The sequence below is a fragment of the Typopeltis vanoorti genome, chromosome 21 (genome assembly GCF_054136105.1).
Source record: "Typopeltis vanoorti isolate ZY-2024b chromosome 21, IOZ_Tvanoo_1.0, whole genome shotgun sequence".
Taxonomy (NCBI): domain Eukaryota; kingdom Metazoa; phylum Arthropoda; class Arachnida; order Uropygi; family Thelyphonidae; genus Typopeltis; species Typopeltis vanoorti.
In genome coordinates, this window is record NC_143569.1 from 77,723,325 (window position 1) to 77,742,436 (window position 19,112).

At 37.5% G+C, this 19,112-nt stretch overlaps 1 protein-coding gene across 1 annotated transcript in view; it reads right to left on the bottom strand.

Annotated features, from left to right (window-relative positions):
• The window catches only part of LOC150095010 (sodium/calcium exchanger 3-like), a 150,995-nt gene that overhangs the window by 40,345 nt on the left and 91,538 nt on the right, over positions 1 to 19,112 (bottom strand). The window contains exon 9 of the mRNA XM_090411261.1: positions 10,750 to 11,088. Coding sequence (XP_090267387.1) covers positions 10,750 to 11,088 — 339 coding nt within the window. The remainder of the gene's footprint in view (positions 1 to 10,749; positions 11,089 to 19,112) is intronic.

Here is a 19,112-nt window from a genome sequence, read left to right on the forward strand (position 1 = left end):
ACTGCTGCTTTCGATTGTGTTTGGATCAAAAAATTAATACAAACAGTACATGATATTGGAATTAGAGGAAATGCTTTAATCTGGATTGCTGATTTCATTAGAGGAAGAAAGATCAAAGTCAGAATCAATGCAGCAATATCAAGAGAGCAGAGAACCTGAGCTGGTGTTCCCCAGGGCTCAGTACTCAGTCTCTTACTATTCCTTCTATATGTCAATAACATTCATCCCTACCTTACAGAAGACAAAAGTAACTTGCTATGCAGATGATATAGCCATCTGGCACACTAGTGCTAAAATCAAAGAATCAGAGGAGATTCTAAACAAATCCATGAGAGGATTAGAAAAATGGTCAGATGAACTTAAACTCAAAATCAACCCAGACAAAACAAAACTAAGCACCTTTAGTACAGACAGATAAAATAAACATTCCTACAATCCCAAAGTCACGATCAACAACAAGCTAATTGAAAGTCACAAATCCAAAATACCTTGGTATTACGCTTGATCAGGAATTACATTTTGCACAACACATCTCTAATACTTCCAACAGAGCTCTAAAAAAAAATTAAATATACTGAAAAGGCTTTGTGGAACAAATTAGGGCACAAAGCCAAAAATCCTCAAAACTATTTACACTACACTAATAAGGCCAATAATGGAATATGAAGCACCTCACCTATCTGGTCACCTTCGGCTTCATCGGTAAAGAAAAAATTAGACAAATTACAAGCAAAAGCATCCAAGATTATCATTGGTGTAGTCTCATCCACTAACAGAGCCCAACAGGAATGTGGGCTTGACCTGCTGGAGGACAGACGAAAATTTGCCACCGTAAAATTCATAAATAATATCAGAAGCTACCAAAGTGATCATATCTCCCTAAAAACTTATGAACATTTGAATCAAAAAGGCAGATTTCACAGATCATCAACTTTACAATATGATAACACTATCAGGAAGGAAATAGGTCTTGATCAGCTAAATGCCCACATAAACAAAGAACCTCTATTTTTCAGTCCTTTACCTTCAAATACCTCCATAAATCTAAACCCTGTACAAAAAAAGAACCAAAAGAAATGCTCAAAGAAAAAAGCCTAAATACCATCAACCTTCTTTCATCCTCCAAACAGGTTATTTGTTATGCCGATGGATCGTACTGGTGTTCTACTCCTGAAAGGTGAAAAACTTTCAATAAAAGTTGGATCTGGGAAAATTGCTTCCAATTTTACCAGCAAACTCTACGCAATAAATAAAGCACTCGAAGCCTACTTAAAATTATCATCAACAATCTGAAGGAATTATAATTTACGGTGACTCAAGATCAGCTATGCACACAATCAAAAATGGCAATACCAAGTTCACACAAGACATCCATAAACTCCTAAATCAACTAAAGTGTTTAGGAAAAAGTTGCATTTTACGATGAATTCCTGCTCATGTAGGCATTAATTACAATGAAGCAGCTGATAAATTAGCAAAAGAGGGAACTCAACCAAGAAACTCACATGATAACTCTTGCTGATGCCAATGCACTAGCAAAAGCTAAACTAATTCCACTGAAATCAGTGATACAACATCAAATTCCCGAAATCAGTGCTGACAGAAAGACCTCCACCATGATAGCAAGACTACGAACAGGACATTATAGAGGAATGAAGATCAATACAGATGATACGAGAACATCAGTTGTATGCTAGAAATGGACTGCATCTGAACAAGAACATAAGCGATTGAAGAAGTTACTGTTTTCTGAATAAGTTGAAGTAATTGGGCAGGGAAACTAATATTGAAAAGGTTGAGTGTAAGAGAGAGAAACTTTAGCACTGAGTGTATATTTATTGATCCTTATTCACAGAATAAATTGCAGAAGAGAGGGGATAAAAATTGGCATGGGACTACTGAAATTAGTGACATATATCAGTTCTAAAGCCAGTACAAGATCTAGAGGGAATATGCAATTTTTGTATACCAATGCAAGAAGCATTCGAAATAAGAGAGAAGAATTTTTGGCATTAGTCAGTGCAATCTCACCAAAAGTTGTAGGCATTAGTGAAACTTGGCTGTCAGCAGAAGATGTGGTCACTAGAATTGAATGTGATGGGTACAGTATTTTCAGGGAGGATAGAGAAGATAGAACAGGGGGAGGAGTACTGTTGATGATAGCTGATGTGTTGCAGCCAAAGAAAGTAGTATATCAAGATGATAGACATGTGAATGAGAGTTCATTTGAGGCGGTCTGGTGCGAAATAGTGACCAATGCAACCAAATATACAGCTGGATGCTGCTATAGGCCACGGAGTACAGGGGGGGGGGATATTGAATTCATGCATCAGCAAATTAGTGCAGATTTCGTGATTATTATGGGGGATTTTAATTACAGTGATATCAATTGGAAGGAGGAAATATCACGTAGCAAAAAGGAAATGGAGTTAATACATCTTCTATGAGATAATTACTTGAAACAGCACATAACTGAAGGGACACGTGGTGTGAGTGTTGGATCTGGTTATTGGTTCAGAGGTTATATGCATAAGTAAGGTATCCTTGTTACCTCCAATTGGTGAAAGTGATCATGTGGTATTAATTTGGGAGGTTGCAAAATCTGTGGATTTTTCTGTTAAGAAGGGGTATATATACGGAACTACAGGTTAGACAATTATAACAAGCTTTGGAGTGAGCTTGCAGCCATGCCATGGCAGAACATATTGCAGGGGAAAGATGTTAGCAGTGCATGGAATAAAATCAGCGGGTATCTGAGGAAAGCAATATCAGATTGTGTCCCCATGGTCAGGAAGTCAAACAAGGCAGGCGTTAGATGGATGAGCAGTAGTATCAAGCTTGATCTGCAAAAAAAGAAAATGTTATGGAGAATTTACAAGGAGAAAGGTGATCAGTACACCCATGAGCAGTACAAGGCTCAAGCTAGGAAGGTTACCAGCATAGTAAAAAAAGCTAAATCAGATTATGAGAAGACCTTAGCCAAAGAGATCAAGGATAATCCCAAAGAGTTCTACTGCTATATAGCAAGTAAAAGGAAGAATGACTTCAGAAGGATAATTTTAGTGGGTGCCGATGGTATTGAGGTGACAAAATCAGATGTAATAGTAGAGTTACTGAGTGATCACTTTTCAAAAGTCTATCACCCAAGTGAGGATATCTCTGTACCTGTAGCAATAACTAATGTGAGAATTGAAGCTAAGAAATCAGAGGTATTTAATATATTGCAAAATTTAAATGCAAACACTGCTGTAAGCTTAGATAGAATATCAGCTCGGGTGTTGCATGAATGTGCAAATGAATTTTCAACCCCTCTTCCTTGGATATTTAATTTAACCTCTGGAAAAGAACAAATTGAACTCTGGTATGGTCCCTAGGGAGTGGAAGTTAGGCAAAGTGGTTCCTTTGCATAAGGGTGACTCTAAAACTGCAGTAGTTAATTACAGACCAATCACCATCTCAGGAGTAGTGGTAAAAGTATTGGAAAATTGGTTAAAGACAAAATTCAAGAATGGGTGGATCAGGATATGATACTCTATAGAGGCCAACATGGTTTTGTTAAAGGTAGATCCTGCCTTAGCAATCTATTAACTTTTCATAATAGAATGAAATCTGAGTTGGACAAAGGAACTGCCTACACAGTGGTACTTCTGGATTTTGCTAAGGCTTTTGAACAGGATACCCCATAGAACACTATTACGCAAATTAGAGCAGATGGGAATGGATACTAAATTGGTAATATGGATAGGAGAATGGCTCAGGGAGAGATACCAGAAAGTGGCGTATGAAGGAGCCGAGTCCAGGATGAGGCAGGTGACCAGTGGTGTGCCTCAGGGCTCTGTGCTTGGGCCATTGTTTAATTTGTATATAAATGATATAGTAAATGGCTTAAAGGAAGATATTCAGTTGTTTGCTGATGATGCAAAGTTGGGTAGCGCAATAAAAAATCAAGCTGATGTTGAAAGTTTGCAGGATGATTTAAATAAGCTGGTAGAATGGACCAAAGATAATGGATGTCAGTTCAATGTGGAAAAGTATAAAGCCATGCATTTTGGGATTAAAAGATTACCAGCTGTGTACTACATTGATGGAACGGTACTCCAAGAGATTGATGAGGCTAGGGACTTAGGGGTGTTGGTAGATAGAGAGATCTAGTTCAGAGGACACATTGTTAAGGTGTCCAAGATTGCACATAGGATTACTTGGTTGTTGAGGAACACACTGACATCCAGAGATAAAGAAGTTATTATTCCCCTTTATAAAGCATTGGTACTTCCACATTTGGATTACTGTGCTCAGGTCTGGTCATCTGGATTCCTTGGAGATGAGGAGGCTGTGGAAAGGGTTCAGAGAAGAGTGACCAATTGGTGAGTGATGTAAAAAATGCTCTCTACATTGATAGATTGAGAGCTTGTGGATTGCAGAGGTTGGTTGATAGGCAGAGAAGAGGGGATATGACAGAAACATTTAAATTACTGAAAGGTTTTTATAGGATTGATGCAGAGGAAATGTTTCAGATGTGTGATAGTGATGGAAGAACAAGAGGTCATCCCTGGAAATTAAAGAAGTGTGTGGTTAACAAGGTTTTTTGCCTGGAGGATGGTGAATGAGTGGAATTCATTACCTGACATAGTTGTGAGCAATTCATATGTAAATGAATTCAAGAAGAGATATGACATTGTTTTGCTAGTTTCGGTCTCCCACGATGAGTCTACTGACTCCATGGAGATACCCGTAATAATAATATTATGGATATACATCAATATGGAGTTGGAATCCTCATAAGTAAAAGATTTAGTCAAGTAATGATTGGCTGGAAACCAATTTCAGAATGAATAATAACAGTTAAATCTTAAAACTAAATGCAGAAGACTAAGTTGTTTAGTGCTATGCCCCAACTGAGAATGCATCCTTTGAAGAAAAAGAAAAGTTTTACAGTCTACTTGATAAAACCTTGATGACATTGGTAACAAGAGCATACTTCTCATGGGTGACTTGAATGCTAAAGTTGGAATAATGAGGGGTTGAAAAATGTAATGGGCAAGCATGGTTTGGGAGAGAGAAATGTAAATGGTGAACTGTTGGTGGAACTGTGTGGCAAATATAACTTAGTAATAGGTGACACAATCTTCCAGCATAAGAGAATACATAAAGTAATCTGGGCATCATCAGGGGGCAAAACACAGATTCAAATAATCACATTGCCATCAGCCAAAGGTGCAGGAAAATGTTATTAGATATCCAAAATAAAAAAAGTGCTGATATTGGCTCAGATCATCACTCAATAATAGGATCTATGCAGTTATATATTCAAGAAAAATCATCAGGAGAAAACATTTAATAGATGGAAATTTGATATTTTTAAATTACAAAATGCTGAAGTCTACGATGATTTTCAAATAAAGTTAAGGGAAAATATGGATAGTAATTTTGAAGGAAGAGAGGATATAAGGAATGATGATATAGAAGCTAAATGGAAAAAGATAAAAATTCCTTAATGATACAGCAGAACATATTTTAGGATACACTAAAAGAAAGAAAGAAGAATGGTTATTGATAAAAACTTGGAGACTAGTGGATGAAAGGAAAAAAATAAAGTGAAAATTATGTGCTGTAATGGGCATTTTCCTCCCCAAAAGAAAAATGAACTTAGACAAATAAGATTTTAAATAAAAAAGTTAAGAAAAGTGCTAGAAAAGATAAAAGAATATGGCAATGGCTTGAATGGCATCAAGGGCACAAACTACAGACAACTATAGAGTTACACAGTATAAAAAAAAGACTTTTTGGAGAAGCCATGCAACAGAATGTCCCAGTGAAGGATCTCAATGGAAAAATTCTAGTGTCAAGGGAAGAACAATTGGAAAGGGGAGACAACATAACATTTTAGTCATATTTTGAACAACAGCAGTCATAGAATACAAATAGAAATAAAACAAGGAGTAGATGAATTAAAAATTGATACCAGACCATCTAAATTGGAGATAAAAAGAAGCTATTAAAGAAATGAAAAATGGGAAAGTGACAGGTCATGATGGTATCCCAGCAGATACTCTAAAATCTGACTTATCACAGATATGCTCTATTATTCCAAGATATCTGGGAAAAAGAGACATTCCCAAGGATTGGAATACAAGAATAATAGTAAAAATACCAAAGGAGATTTAGGAAACTGTAATAATTGGAGGGGTATAAACCTGCTATGTGTCATTAGCAAAATTTTCTGCAAAATTATTCTTACCAGATATTTTAATATTTTAGATGAGGGCATGAGAAGAGAGCAGTCTGGTTTTAGGCCAAACAGATCATGTATAGACCACAATAACACCTTGAGAATAATAAAAACAGTCAGGTGAATTTAATTCTCCTTTATATTTGCTGTTTGTGAATTATGAAAAAGCCTTTGAGATTTCATTGCCAGAGATTGTGTGTGGAAAGCACTTCAAAACAAAGGAATGCTACAGAAGATAATAAACCTCATAAGAAGGATATAACAATTCCAATGGCAGGTGCTGCATGATGGATATCTCTCAACCCTTTCAAACTGTATCTGGAATGCAACAAGGATGTCTGCCATCTCCCTTATTTATATTGGTGCTAGATCAAGTTCTAGAACAGATAACAACGAAACATGCCAAAGGAATATCATGGAATATAATAAAACTTTGGGTGATCTAGACTATGCAGATGTATGTCTAATTGCTCACAGACATGCAGATATCCAAAACAAATTAACCACATTACAAGAAGAATCACTGAAAGTCTGTTTGAAAATAAATACAAAACAAAAGAAATGAGAATCAATGTGAACAACAAAGCACCGAGTACAATTGGAAAATCTAAACTTTCACATATCTCAGCAGTGTTTTATCTGTAGATGGAGGAGCAATTAGTGATGTTTACATAAGGATTCAAAAGGCAAGAAGTGCATATGCTAAATTTAGAGTATGGAAAATGAAAAATATTCACACAGATACAAAATTAAAAACATTTAATGCATGTATTAAATCAGTTCTTTTATATGGATGTGAAATGTGGCTGGTTTCAAAGAAATACAAAGAAAACTACAAAGGTTCATAAACTGATGTCTCCGGAACATACTTTGAATTTGGTGGCCACAAATTATTACTAACGAAGACCTTTGGAAAAGAACAAATCAGCAAAAGTCAATCTTGAAATGAGAAAATGAAAATTTAGATGGATTAGATATATACTTCGGAAAGATCATGAAGAAATCTGTCATGCAGCCCTAGAATTGAATCCACAAGGAAAGAGAAAGTGTGAACATCCTGAAAATACATGGAGATCAACTAATAGAATGTGAGAAGAGTTTTGCTGAACAAACGCCAGTAGCAAGGATAAGGAACTGATGGAAAGCATTTACAGACTCCTGATGTTCTGATGGAATCTGGGAAAGAAGAACATATGAATTTAAAATGTTTAATGGATATGACTGGAAATTAGCTGTCAGAGAATTATGTATGGAGAAGCACTACCGGGGAAAAGAGGTTACAAGTGGAGTTCCACAAAGTTTAGTAGAGACCATTATTGTTCAGCCTCTATCAATGATATTGTAACTGGATTGCAAGGTGATATTCAGATTGCAGATGAAGTTTAGTAGGGTTATCAGTAAATTCCAATGCTGTGGCTTTTCAGGGAATGGAACTGACAGAAGATACTGGAAAGGTGGGTGGAAACAACAGTGTTTAACACAGAAATGCAAGGTTTTTGAAATTGAGGGTCCATTAGACCAGAAGGATCTACAAAGGTTAAAGACAATCTATTACCAACAGAGATAAAAGAGTAGTAGTTCTATTTTATAAAATCTTGATTAAACCGTACTGAATTACTATGCTCAGATCTGGTCACTGACATTTAAAAGTGAAATAACTTTGGAGAGGATACAGAGATTTTGAGAGAATGTGCTAGGGACCTGACAATGCCTTTTGACCTGGCTTTTCAATGAAAGTCTAGCTGCAGTCTAGTCTAATGGCACTATCTTACCTTCCTTCCATGGAATGGAAGGAAGGTAAGATAGTGCCATCATAAGGGTGGTAGCAGACTGGAAGTGTCTAATTATAGGCCAGTTTGTGTGTCATCAGTAGTTAGCAAGATCTCGGAGAAAGTAGTGAAGGACCGTATACAGCATTTGGCAGATGAGGGCAATGTTATCTGTGAAAATCAACATGGATTTGTGAAGGGGTGCTCTTGTTTTAGCAATATGCAAGCCTTTTATGATAAAGTTACAAGAGTAACTTTATCATAAAAGTTAGCATATACTGCCATTTTCTTAGACTTAGCGAAGGCATTTGACAGAGTGCCACATGATAAGCTGATATTTAAAGTTGCAGCAAATGGGTCTGGATTTCAGATTAGTCAACTGGATTCAGGATTGGCTGTCCGATAGGTATCAGAGAGTTGTGTATGGTGGGGCAGTTTCAAGGAAGCAGAGGGTTACAAGTGGAGTCCCACAAGGCTCAGTACTGGGACCTATATTGTTTAACCTTTGTATCAATGACATTGTCTGTCAGTGGATTGCAAGGGGATATTCCATTGTTTGAGGAAGATGTGAAGATGGGAAGGATTATAAGTAATAGTGCAGATGTGGCAGCCCTGCAAGAGCATTTGAATAAGCTAGATAGATGGGCAAATAATGGGGTGTCAGTTTAATGCAGCAAAATGTAAGGTCTTGAGGTTTGGGAAACATCAATGGGACACTGCATACGCTATGGGAGGAGTTATACTTGAGGAAGTAGGGAAGACAAGAGATCTGGGGTTGATGATTGAAAGAAACCTGAAATTTAGGGGACATATTGCAAAGGTGGTGAAGGTAACACAGAGGATTGCTGCAATTATGAAAAGGACACCGACCTGCAGAGATAAAACAGTTATTATTCCATTGTATAAGACCCTAATCAGACCACACTTGGACTATTGTTCTCAGATTTGGTCCCCAGGATTTGAAGCGGATAAATTAACTGTGGAAAGGGTGCAAAGGCAGATAAAGATGGTTTCAGGACTGTACAATGATAGTTATGAGGATCGGCTGAGAGAATGTGGACTGCAGAGTTTGGTGGATAGAAGGAGAGGTGATAAGATTGAGACTTTTAAACTGTTGAGAGGTGGTTACAGGGTTGACACTGGGGAGTTCTTTCTCTTGGTTGAACAGTGGGTAGGAGTGATGACAAGAGGCCATCCCTGGAAGTTACAAAAGGAAACTGTAAGCAAGAGGGTGAGGAGTGGTTAAGGCAAGAACAGTCACTGAGTTTAAGGAGTGGTATGATAGACTTGGCGTTTCTTAGGAAGGACCTCCCATGATGAGTCTTTTGGCTTCATGGAGGTGGAGGCATGAATAATAATTACTCCACTCATATTTCATCTGGCTCAATAATAGAGAGATAAATAAAAATATCGAGACTGCAGAAGATTGGTTGCCAGGACAGATTGAGTTAATGTAATTTTCAGCATCTGATGCTCAAAATATCAAGGAGTGATTTGATTGTAATAATATTTAAGCTGTTGAGAGCTGTTTACCAGAGGCATTTAGCTTTTTTTTTCCCTTTCAGATGGTAGAAAAAAGAGGAAAGGAAAGAAAAGAACAGGAGACCATCCCTGAAATTTGCAAAAAGAAGTAGTGAGAGTGTATCCTAGAAGAAGAAAGTTATTAGTAGTGCATTTCCAAAGGTATGTTTTAGGACTGCTTGTTCAATTGAAGTTAAGTTAGCAGATCTTATACAGAGGGACCAGGGCTTTTTTTTTCCTGGAAACTGTTTTTTTATCCTGAATACAGACAAATTGGCCATGAGAACACTCAATTTACAGATACTAGTGGTGGTGGGCAGTAGGTGGAGGATTACATAAGGGAGACTGAGTTGTTGTGGAATAGTGAACTCTCCCATGTTAGTGTCATGTAATAATATTGGGGAATGTTTGAATTGGGATATTCAGTAGTTTACAGATGATACAGAATAGGAAATAACTGAGGGATGGAGCAGATGTGACTTTACAAGAGAATGGACACTAAGTGAATGGGCATGAGAGTTGGGTTGCCTGTTAAATGTTGCAAAGCATAAGGTTTTAAAATGAGGAAAACAAAGATATGTGGAGTACAATTTGTGGAGATGTATTGGAAGAGTTGAAGAAATCTGGGAGAAATGGAGATGGTAGATAGGACCTAAAAATTTAGAGAACACACTGCTAAAATTGTGAGGACTGCTAAAATTGTGAGAATACAATGGAGATTATCCATTGTATAAGACTTCGATTAGGCACATATGGTTTGCTGTGCACAGATCTGGTCACTGGAAAGAGTCCAATAGGCAACTGACAAGGATGTCTGGTGTGGAATGTTGAGTATGAAGAAAGATTGCATTTTCTAATTTGCAGAGTCTAGTGGATAAAAAGAGAATTGGGAGGGGATATGATATGGACCTAAGTTGGTAAGGGATTTTTTTTTGTCAGATTAACATTGAAGCTTTACACAGAATGGTGGCAAACGGGATTATCCTTGGAAGCTGCATAAGGAGGGTGCAAGCAAAGGAATAAGAAGGCTTTTTGCATGAAAAGTGGCGAATGATTGGAATGTAATGCCTGTGTGGTGCCAGCAAAAAGTGAATGAATGAATGAATATATGTATTTAAGGGACAGTATGATGATGATGCATGACTATGGAGGTCTGAAAATAAGAGACTACACTGAAAAACTCAAAGATAATAAACATTTCAAGTATTAAATCTAATACTGCTTTCTTACCATCATCATTCGTAATAGTCACAGTTGTACGATTTATTTGTCCAATAATGGCACCTCCTTTTGGCTCAAAGAGTTCAATTTCAAAATGTTCATCTTTTTCAGCTTCAAAATCATCTATGATTTTAATTTCAATATATTTTTCTATCTCACCATGGTAAAAAACAATATCACCTACACCACCACCATAGTCTCGTCCACTTTTTGCAGATTTATCAATGGTCCTCCATTTTGCTGATACAATACCGTCAGCACCTTGCTTCCGGATAACTGGTACATGAACGAAGCCAACACTTTCCTGTACTATAAAACCTCGTCGCTTGAACTGCAAGAATCCAGGTTCTGTAAAAAAAAAACAAAAGCACGTTAACTTAATAACAAATATAGGTGAAACCATTTAAAGAATGCTTTAGAAATTACATAATAGCAATCAATGAAATACATATCAGCAGTTTTTTTTTTTTTTTGTATTAAAAAAAAGTAATGGTACTCATTCTTTGCTAGCAGGAATAACCAAAGATTAAAAGATATGAAAAGAAGCTAAAAAAGTATTTACCTATATTGTTATTTCATAGTGTGATAATTTTTTTTTTTTTTTGTTAAACATAGTAGCTGTTACTCTCTGCTTTTGCTCAAATAGGCAAATTTTAGAAACTTTCCTGCACATCTATGCTGCAAAAATTCCAAATTGTTTATTTCCTGCACATGCCAGCCTGGTTGACTGAATGTTTAGCATAGTCATTCTACAACCAAACATTCGCAGGTTCAAATCCTGCTGAGAGCATGGATGTTTGTGATCGTCTTTAGGTGGGAAATGAATTTCATCACCTGGTGTGAGACCACTGCCCTACAGAGGCTTGAAGTGGCTTTAAAAATATTATTATTATTATTCGTGACACCTCCAAGGAGTCCGAAGACTCATTGCAGGAGGACACCTATTGTACAACTCTCCATCTCCACCACTATACCAAACCTCTCTACCAATCATCTACATCAGCGCCATCTACTGCCCACCACAACCAGTTTTTTTGTCTGTAAATTGCGCATGTTTTGAAGGGCCGATTTGTCTATATGCGGGATGAAAAACCAGAGTTTCTGGGGCTACCCCCGTATGAGATCAGCTAACTCGTCTTCAATTGAAAAAGTCCATATAAAGATTCCTCCCATCATGATGAGATTAAAGCTTAGGCCTTTTCCAATTGAAGGGTGCAACGTACCATCGTTCTTCCAATTGTGCTGCGGAGGCGCTAAAAGTTCTGTTTGTTCTGTAGAACAGGGTTTCCAGACTGTTTAAAAATAAAAAAAAATTACAGAAAAATATATAAGATTGATAAAAATGGAGAAAAAATTCTTAGCCCACCCATGGTATAAATGTGCTATAGTTTTACTACTAATCCTTTGTAGGTGAAAAACAGATTTAAAAAAATAATACATCTTATTTTTGGTGTTGCACTGATTTGATCATCAGCTTGTCGAGAGCCTGAAAAGATTAGTAGTATTTTGTGTTAACTTTGGCAATTTTACTAGAATTTTAAGTAGTATTGTTTGCTTTTTGTTTCTTGGTGTGTCTGTGCAATTTTTGTGTGTTTTCTGTTATTTTAAGTATTATTTTTAAGATAAGATAGCGTACATATGGCGCCGATAAAGAAAAAAATGGTGGCCAGGTCACCATGTTTGTTTAAGAGTTTTGATGTAAATGAATTTATGCAATGTGCTTTCTGTGAGATGTATGCTTTGCGAAGAGCGGTGGGAGTCTGGTTATAGGGTGATAGTGGAATTAATATGTACAGAAAGTGTAAGGAGAATGAGGATCTCAAGCGTGTTTTGGGTGGTGAGAGTGATATCGTTAACGATAGTCAGAATGTAGAAAATGGCGGTGTGATAGAGAATTGCATGGTAGTGCCAGATAGGTGTGAGAGCGTCGTTGAAAGTGTAAATGAAGGTAGAAATACAGAACGAATGGATGATTTGATGGATAACGAAAATGGTGAGATAAATGAGAGTAGTGAAATTGTGCATTTGAACGGTGCGATACACAGAGCAAAAAGGCAACTGGAGCGTATGGAAAAATGTGTGCTGAACGTATCGACTAATAACCGGCGTAAGTCGGTGACGACAAATAATAGAATGTTCGTAAACATCAATAAAATGAAGGAGCGAGTGCTGTATGGGGATTCGCTATTAAGAGGTGTGATAGTTGAGAGTTTGACGAAGTCGTACCAGCCAGGTGCGAACATAAAGGACGTCAGCGAATCTATTCGAGTGCAAAAACAGAGGGTGAAAGAGATGATAATCGTGGCAGGAACAAATGATTTGAAAGAGGACAAAATGGAAATGATAGAGGATGTGAGAGAATTACTTGAGGTAGCAAAAGAGAAGAGTGCGAGAGTTAGGATAGCGAGTATTTTACCACGGTATGACAGTGAAGTGTTTAGAAGGAGGGCCATAATTACCAATGACTTTATGCGTGGATTATGCATGGAGAGTGGTGTGGTATTTGTGGATATGTGGAATGAGTTTGATGGGCGAAAGGACTTATATAAGATGGATGGGTTACATTTGAATGGAGTTGGTGTACGGAGGCTTGAAAAAGTGTTGATGAATGATGTGGAAGTGGATGTACAGACTCAGGGAAACTAGATTTATTAAGATGGGGGAGAGTGGATATGCAGACTTTAGGGAGGCAGTTGAGTGTATGAATCAGTATATTATGCCTGAGCGAGTACGAAGAACAACAAATCAGAATGGGATAGTTAGTATAAGGCATCAAAGTAGGGATGGGACAAATGGGCTTCTGCAATTCATGTACACTAATGCCAGGAGTATTAGGAACAAGGAAGAGTTTTTGGCCTTGGTTGGCACTTCCAGACCACAGGTTGTTGGTATTAGTGAAACATGGCTGACAGAAAATGATAAAGTTAGTGGGATTGAATGCGACAGGTATAGCATGTTCAGGAGTGACAGGGTGAATAAAAAGAGGGGAGGAGTGTTATTGATGATAGCTGATGAGTTGCAGCCAAGGAGTATAGAAGCTGAACTGCAGGATAGAGAAAAGAGCACATTTGAGGCTGTTTGGTGTGAGATAGAATCTAGCAGAACAAAATATACAATTGGGTGCTGCTACGGACCAGGTGATGGAATCGATGGTGGGGATAGTATGCATAGGCAAATAGAAGAAATGAGTGGAAGAAGGGTAATTATTACAGGTGATTTCAATTATGGTAACATTGACTGGAAAGAGGAGAGGGCACATGGGAGGAAGGAATTGGATTTTATGCAGTTATTAAGGGCAACAACTATCTGCAGCAGCATGTAGTGGAAAATACCAGGGGGCAGAGAGTGCTTGACCTAGTAACTGCAACTGAGAATGTGGCTGTAACGAACATGACCATGTTGCCACCAATTGGTGAGAGTGACCATAAGGTCATGACTTGGGAGGTGGCTAAAGGAATGGAATTTACAATTAAGACAGGGTATATGTGGAATTACAAGGCTGGTAAGTATGACAAGCTTAGGTGTGTGCTTGGTTCAGTGCCATGGCATGTAAAACTGCAAGGGCTGGATGTTGATAGTGCATGAGAGGTGGTTAAGAAGTGTTTGCAGGAGGCAATGGTTGACTGTATACCAAGAGTCCGAATAATAAATCAAGTAGGGGTTAAACGGATGAATAAAACTATTAAGCTTGAGCTGCAAAAAAAAGAAACAATTGTGGAGGGAATTTAAGGAGAAAGGTGACCAGCAGGCACAGAAACAGTATAAAGCTCAGGCCAGGATAGTAACAAGGGTGGTAAGAAAAGCAAAAGCGGATTACAAAAGAAAATTGGCCATGCAGGCCAAAGAGAATCCCAAACAGTTTTTTCAATATGTTGCAAGTAAAAGGAAAAATGTTCATGGTAGAATGATCTTAAAAAATGCTGAGGGTAGGGAGGTAACCGAATCAGTCGATATAGTGGAATTACTGAGCGAGCACTTTGCAAGAGTATATCATCCAGGTGGTGACATTGCAGGAATGGACAAACCAACAGCTTATACTGGAATTGTGATGAATGAAGTAGAGGTAACTAGTCTATTACAGAACCTCAATGTCAATACATCTGTGGGATCAGATGGTATACCAGCTCGTGTCGTACGTGAAGCGGCTAAAGAATTGTCAGTGCCCTTGACCATTTTGTTTAATTTGAGCCTCGGGTCGGGGTCAGTCCCAAGGGGGTGGAAAGAGAGGGAAAATAGTTCTGCTGCAAAAAGGTGGTTCCAAGGCTGCTGTTGAAAATTACCGGCAATCAGCATAACAGGAATCATTATCAAGGTCCTGGAGAAAATAGTCAAGAGGAAAATACAAGATTGGATAGAAGAAAATAGGATACTGTATCGGGGACAGCATGGTTTTGTGAAGGGTAGGTCATGCCTCAGTAACTTGCTCACGTATTATAACATAGTGACGGGTGAACTGGATAAGGGTGATGGGTTTACAGTGATTCTACTGGACCTTGCTAAGGCCTTTGACAGGATACCACATGGAATTCTAATCAGTAAATTGCAGCATATGGGGATGGATATAGGGTTGGTGAGATGGATAGGAGGGTGGTTGACAGAGATATCAGAGAGTGGTTTATTCAGGAGTAGAATCCACAAGACGGCCTGTGACTAGTGGTGTGCCACAAGGATCTGTTCTTGGACCACTGCTGTTTAATTTGTTCATTAATGATATAGGAAAGGATCTGAGAGGAACAGTTCATTTGTTTGCGGATGATGCAAAGTTGGGTAGGGCAATAGTGAATACAGATGACATCAAAATTTTGCAAGATGATTTGGATAGATTGGAGGTCTGGGCTAAGGTGAATGGATGTCAATTTAATGTGGCAAAATGTAAGGTTATACATTTTGGGGTGAAAAGATTAGCAGCAGATTACTACATTGGTGGAACTGTACTCCAGGAAATTGATGATGCACGAGATTTGGGAGTGTTGGTGGATAGGGAGTTGAAGTTTAGGGGACACATTGCAAAAGTGGCCAAATCAGCTCATCAAATCACTTGGTTGCTGAAGAATACGTTGACAAGCAGAGACAAGCAGGTTATTGTTCCTCTGTATTGAGCCTTGATAAGACCCTATCTCGACTACTGTGCCCAGATTTGGTCACCTAGGTTTCTTCTTGATGGGGAGGAGGTGGAGAGGATCCAGAGGCGAGTGACCAAGATGATAGTAGGTCTGTAGAATGAACCTTATGAGAACAGGTTGAGGATTTGTGGGTTGCAAAAATTGGTTGATAGGTGGAGGAGGGGAGATATGATTGAGACATTCAAATTACTGAAGGGTTTCTATAAAATTAATTCAGAAGATATTTTTGAGAACAGGGCTGGTTGTGGGAGGACTAGGGGACATCCATGGAAACTGGGCAAAAGTGTGGTTAGTAAAGGTGTTAGAGCTGGGTTCTTTACTTGTAGAGTGGTGAATGAGTGGAATGCACTTCCAGAATCTGTGGTGGATGCTGTGACAGTGAATGAGTTTAAGGCGAGGCATGATAGATACTGTATGAATGTAGAATAGCTGTGATGAATATGATTTGGGGCCTCCCAAATGAGTCTAATGACTCCCTGGAGTTGCCCGTAATAATAATAATATTTTCAGTAATTTATGCAGTTATACTTTGCAATGAAGTTTTATTTATTTTTTTACCAACAGCCCAGCAACTTGACCAGTCATTTATATATATGTCATTTCTTACTGTTGGACAATGTACTATCAGGTACAAAAACAGTTTTATAGTCTCTGTAGTTAACTCTTAACTACAGAGACTATAAAACTTAACTGATTTTATCAGTTTTTAATTTCTTAACTGTGGAAGGTTAAAAGAAACTAGTAATTCTTTTCATTTTATACTTCACAGTTCAAGACATTTTTGCATTACTTCTTGGAGAAAGATAAAACTCTGATAAAACCTAGTAAAATTATCTGGTATATATATTGGTAGTTTAGTACCAGAATGGCAATGACTATTTAGTGAAAAATGTCTCCCCTACCATAGCTGCATAAATGTGCAAGTAAAACAAGGCAAAGTTTCACTGTCATCTTAAAAAAAAAAAAAAAAAGCACACAGTCTATGTATACTGTATTAGTGAGAAATACAGTAATTAGAAACAATGGAATGAAACCTAGTTGCAAATAAAAAAAAAGTAAGTTTGACTGTAGCACTAAATACACTCCTGCTTGAATTGCAACTCACGCAAAGACACAATCCTGGCATGAATGTGTTAATAAATAAACATGAAAATAATTTAAAGTTCTAAAAACAGTAATAGCAAATATAACAACATACTTAATGAATTTTGCATTTATCACTGTAACTAAGCTTATTTGAATTTTACAAATGACTGAATATTAGAAATTTCTAAATGCAGCACATCTGTTATGTCACATATCACTGTTTAATAGAAGTGCTAATACACCATACCATTGTATACTATCCCCCCCCCAAAAAAAAACCATTGCATATTAGAATACAATTATTCTAGAAGAGATGTTTTGGTCCAATATTTATTTATTGGGTTGCTCCAGCTTTAAAAAAATGGCCAAATTACCAACAGATACACACCATGCAAAAATATACTTTACTAATATAAAACCTTCCTTTTCTACCCATTCTCATTTAAATAGGGAAAAATGAACATTCTCATCAGTAATATATTAAACTATTTTTATTCCAAGGAAAATATCTGATTCCATGGAGGTCAGATATTAATAATTTGATAACAACTGCAAGTCTTGTAATTTTAGCAATTTCCATATATGTTCTAAGATATACATTATCACTAAGTTATTGGAAGTAGTTTTAAAATCACTGAGGCTCCAAACTCAGTTTAACATTTCCAGCCCTCCAAGCATCAAGACCCACAACAGAATGCTAAATTCTACAGACCACAATACATCATATACCTCACAATAAACGGCTTTTGTGCACTCATCCATTCCTGTATAAGCCACTAATCAGTGCCTTATACAGGAGCATTAGTTTGTTACTGATAAAGAGTAGGTATGCGAGGAATTAAGTAAAATTTTGATAATAAGGGAGTAGGACCAACATATCACTGCTCCTTGAAGAAATGCTCCAGGGAGTTAATGGTACCCATAGCATATCTATTTAACAAAACAGAGTACATCCCAAAGAAGTAGAAAGAGTAAAATTGTTCCACTTAATAAGGTAAGACCGAACTAGAAAAAAAAACAATGTTCCACCACAGAAAATTTAGAAAAGAAAGACTTTTTACAATCTGCAGCTGCCCTAAGAAATCACCCTAATTTAAATAAATACAGATGGTAAGAAGCTTCCAAGAATAACAGGAGAACCAAAGCCTTCTAAAATTAGTTTTTTTATCCTTTCTCAGTGCTATTTATACTCCATTAAATTTCCAACACAATCCAACTGACCCTGATATGTATACATATCAAGGTTACCCATAGATGTGAAATCTCCATGAAAATGCAATACCATTGACGAGAGTGTGAAGCATGGAATGATAGTGTGGCAATGGCAGTGAAGGGAGCAAAAGTGTGGAGGCAATGATAGTAATGGTTAAGACAAATGACCTGAGAGGAATCATGTAGAATGAGACTTGAGGTTGATGTTAGACATTGTGCAGCAGAAATGTTATCACTCACTATCTTTCCTCAGACATTTCCTCAGAAATATCTTTCCTCGGATACTCAACATGGTACTCCATTATCGTACCATGTTGCCCTGGTACGATAATGGAGTACCAGAGTGGAGGAGAAGAGCAATGGCAAATAAAATCATGGCAAGAATGTGCAGGAAGAGAGGTTTGGAATATGTGGAGTACGTTTGAGGATAGAAGAGAGTTATATGTTAGAGATGGATTACATTTGAATACAGAAAGGCACACTCGTTTGGGGACTTGTTTTCTGGGCAAGTAAGTGTGTTGGGACAGGGAAAGAAATTATGCAAGTGGAATTTGCAGGGATGGTCTTGTGTGGGGATAGTGGCTTGAGACATGAGTGGTAGTACATTGTATTACAGAGCCAGGTGGAGTATGAAGAGAGTAATAATGTTGAAAGTTTAAAGGATTAAACTAAATTTATTATAGAGTAATAATGGTTATAAGAATACCAGCAATACACTGGTTTTTCTGTATACAAATGCTAGGAACATTAGGAATAAAGGGAATGAATTTGTGGCATTGATCGACTGTCTCTCCAAAGGTTGTTGGTATCAGTGACACCTAGTTAACCAAAGAGGATGTTCTAACAGGGATAGAAATTGAAGGGTATAGCATATTTCAGCAAGATAGCAAAGGTAAACGTGGTAGAGTGTTACTCAAGATAAGAGATTGTGTGCTCTCAAGATGGAGAACC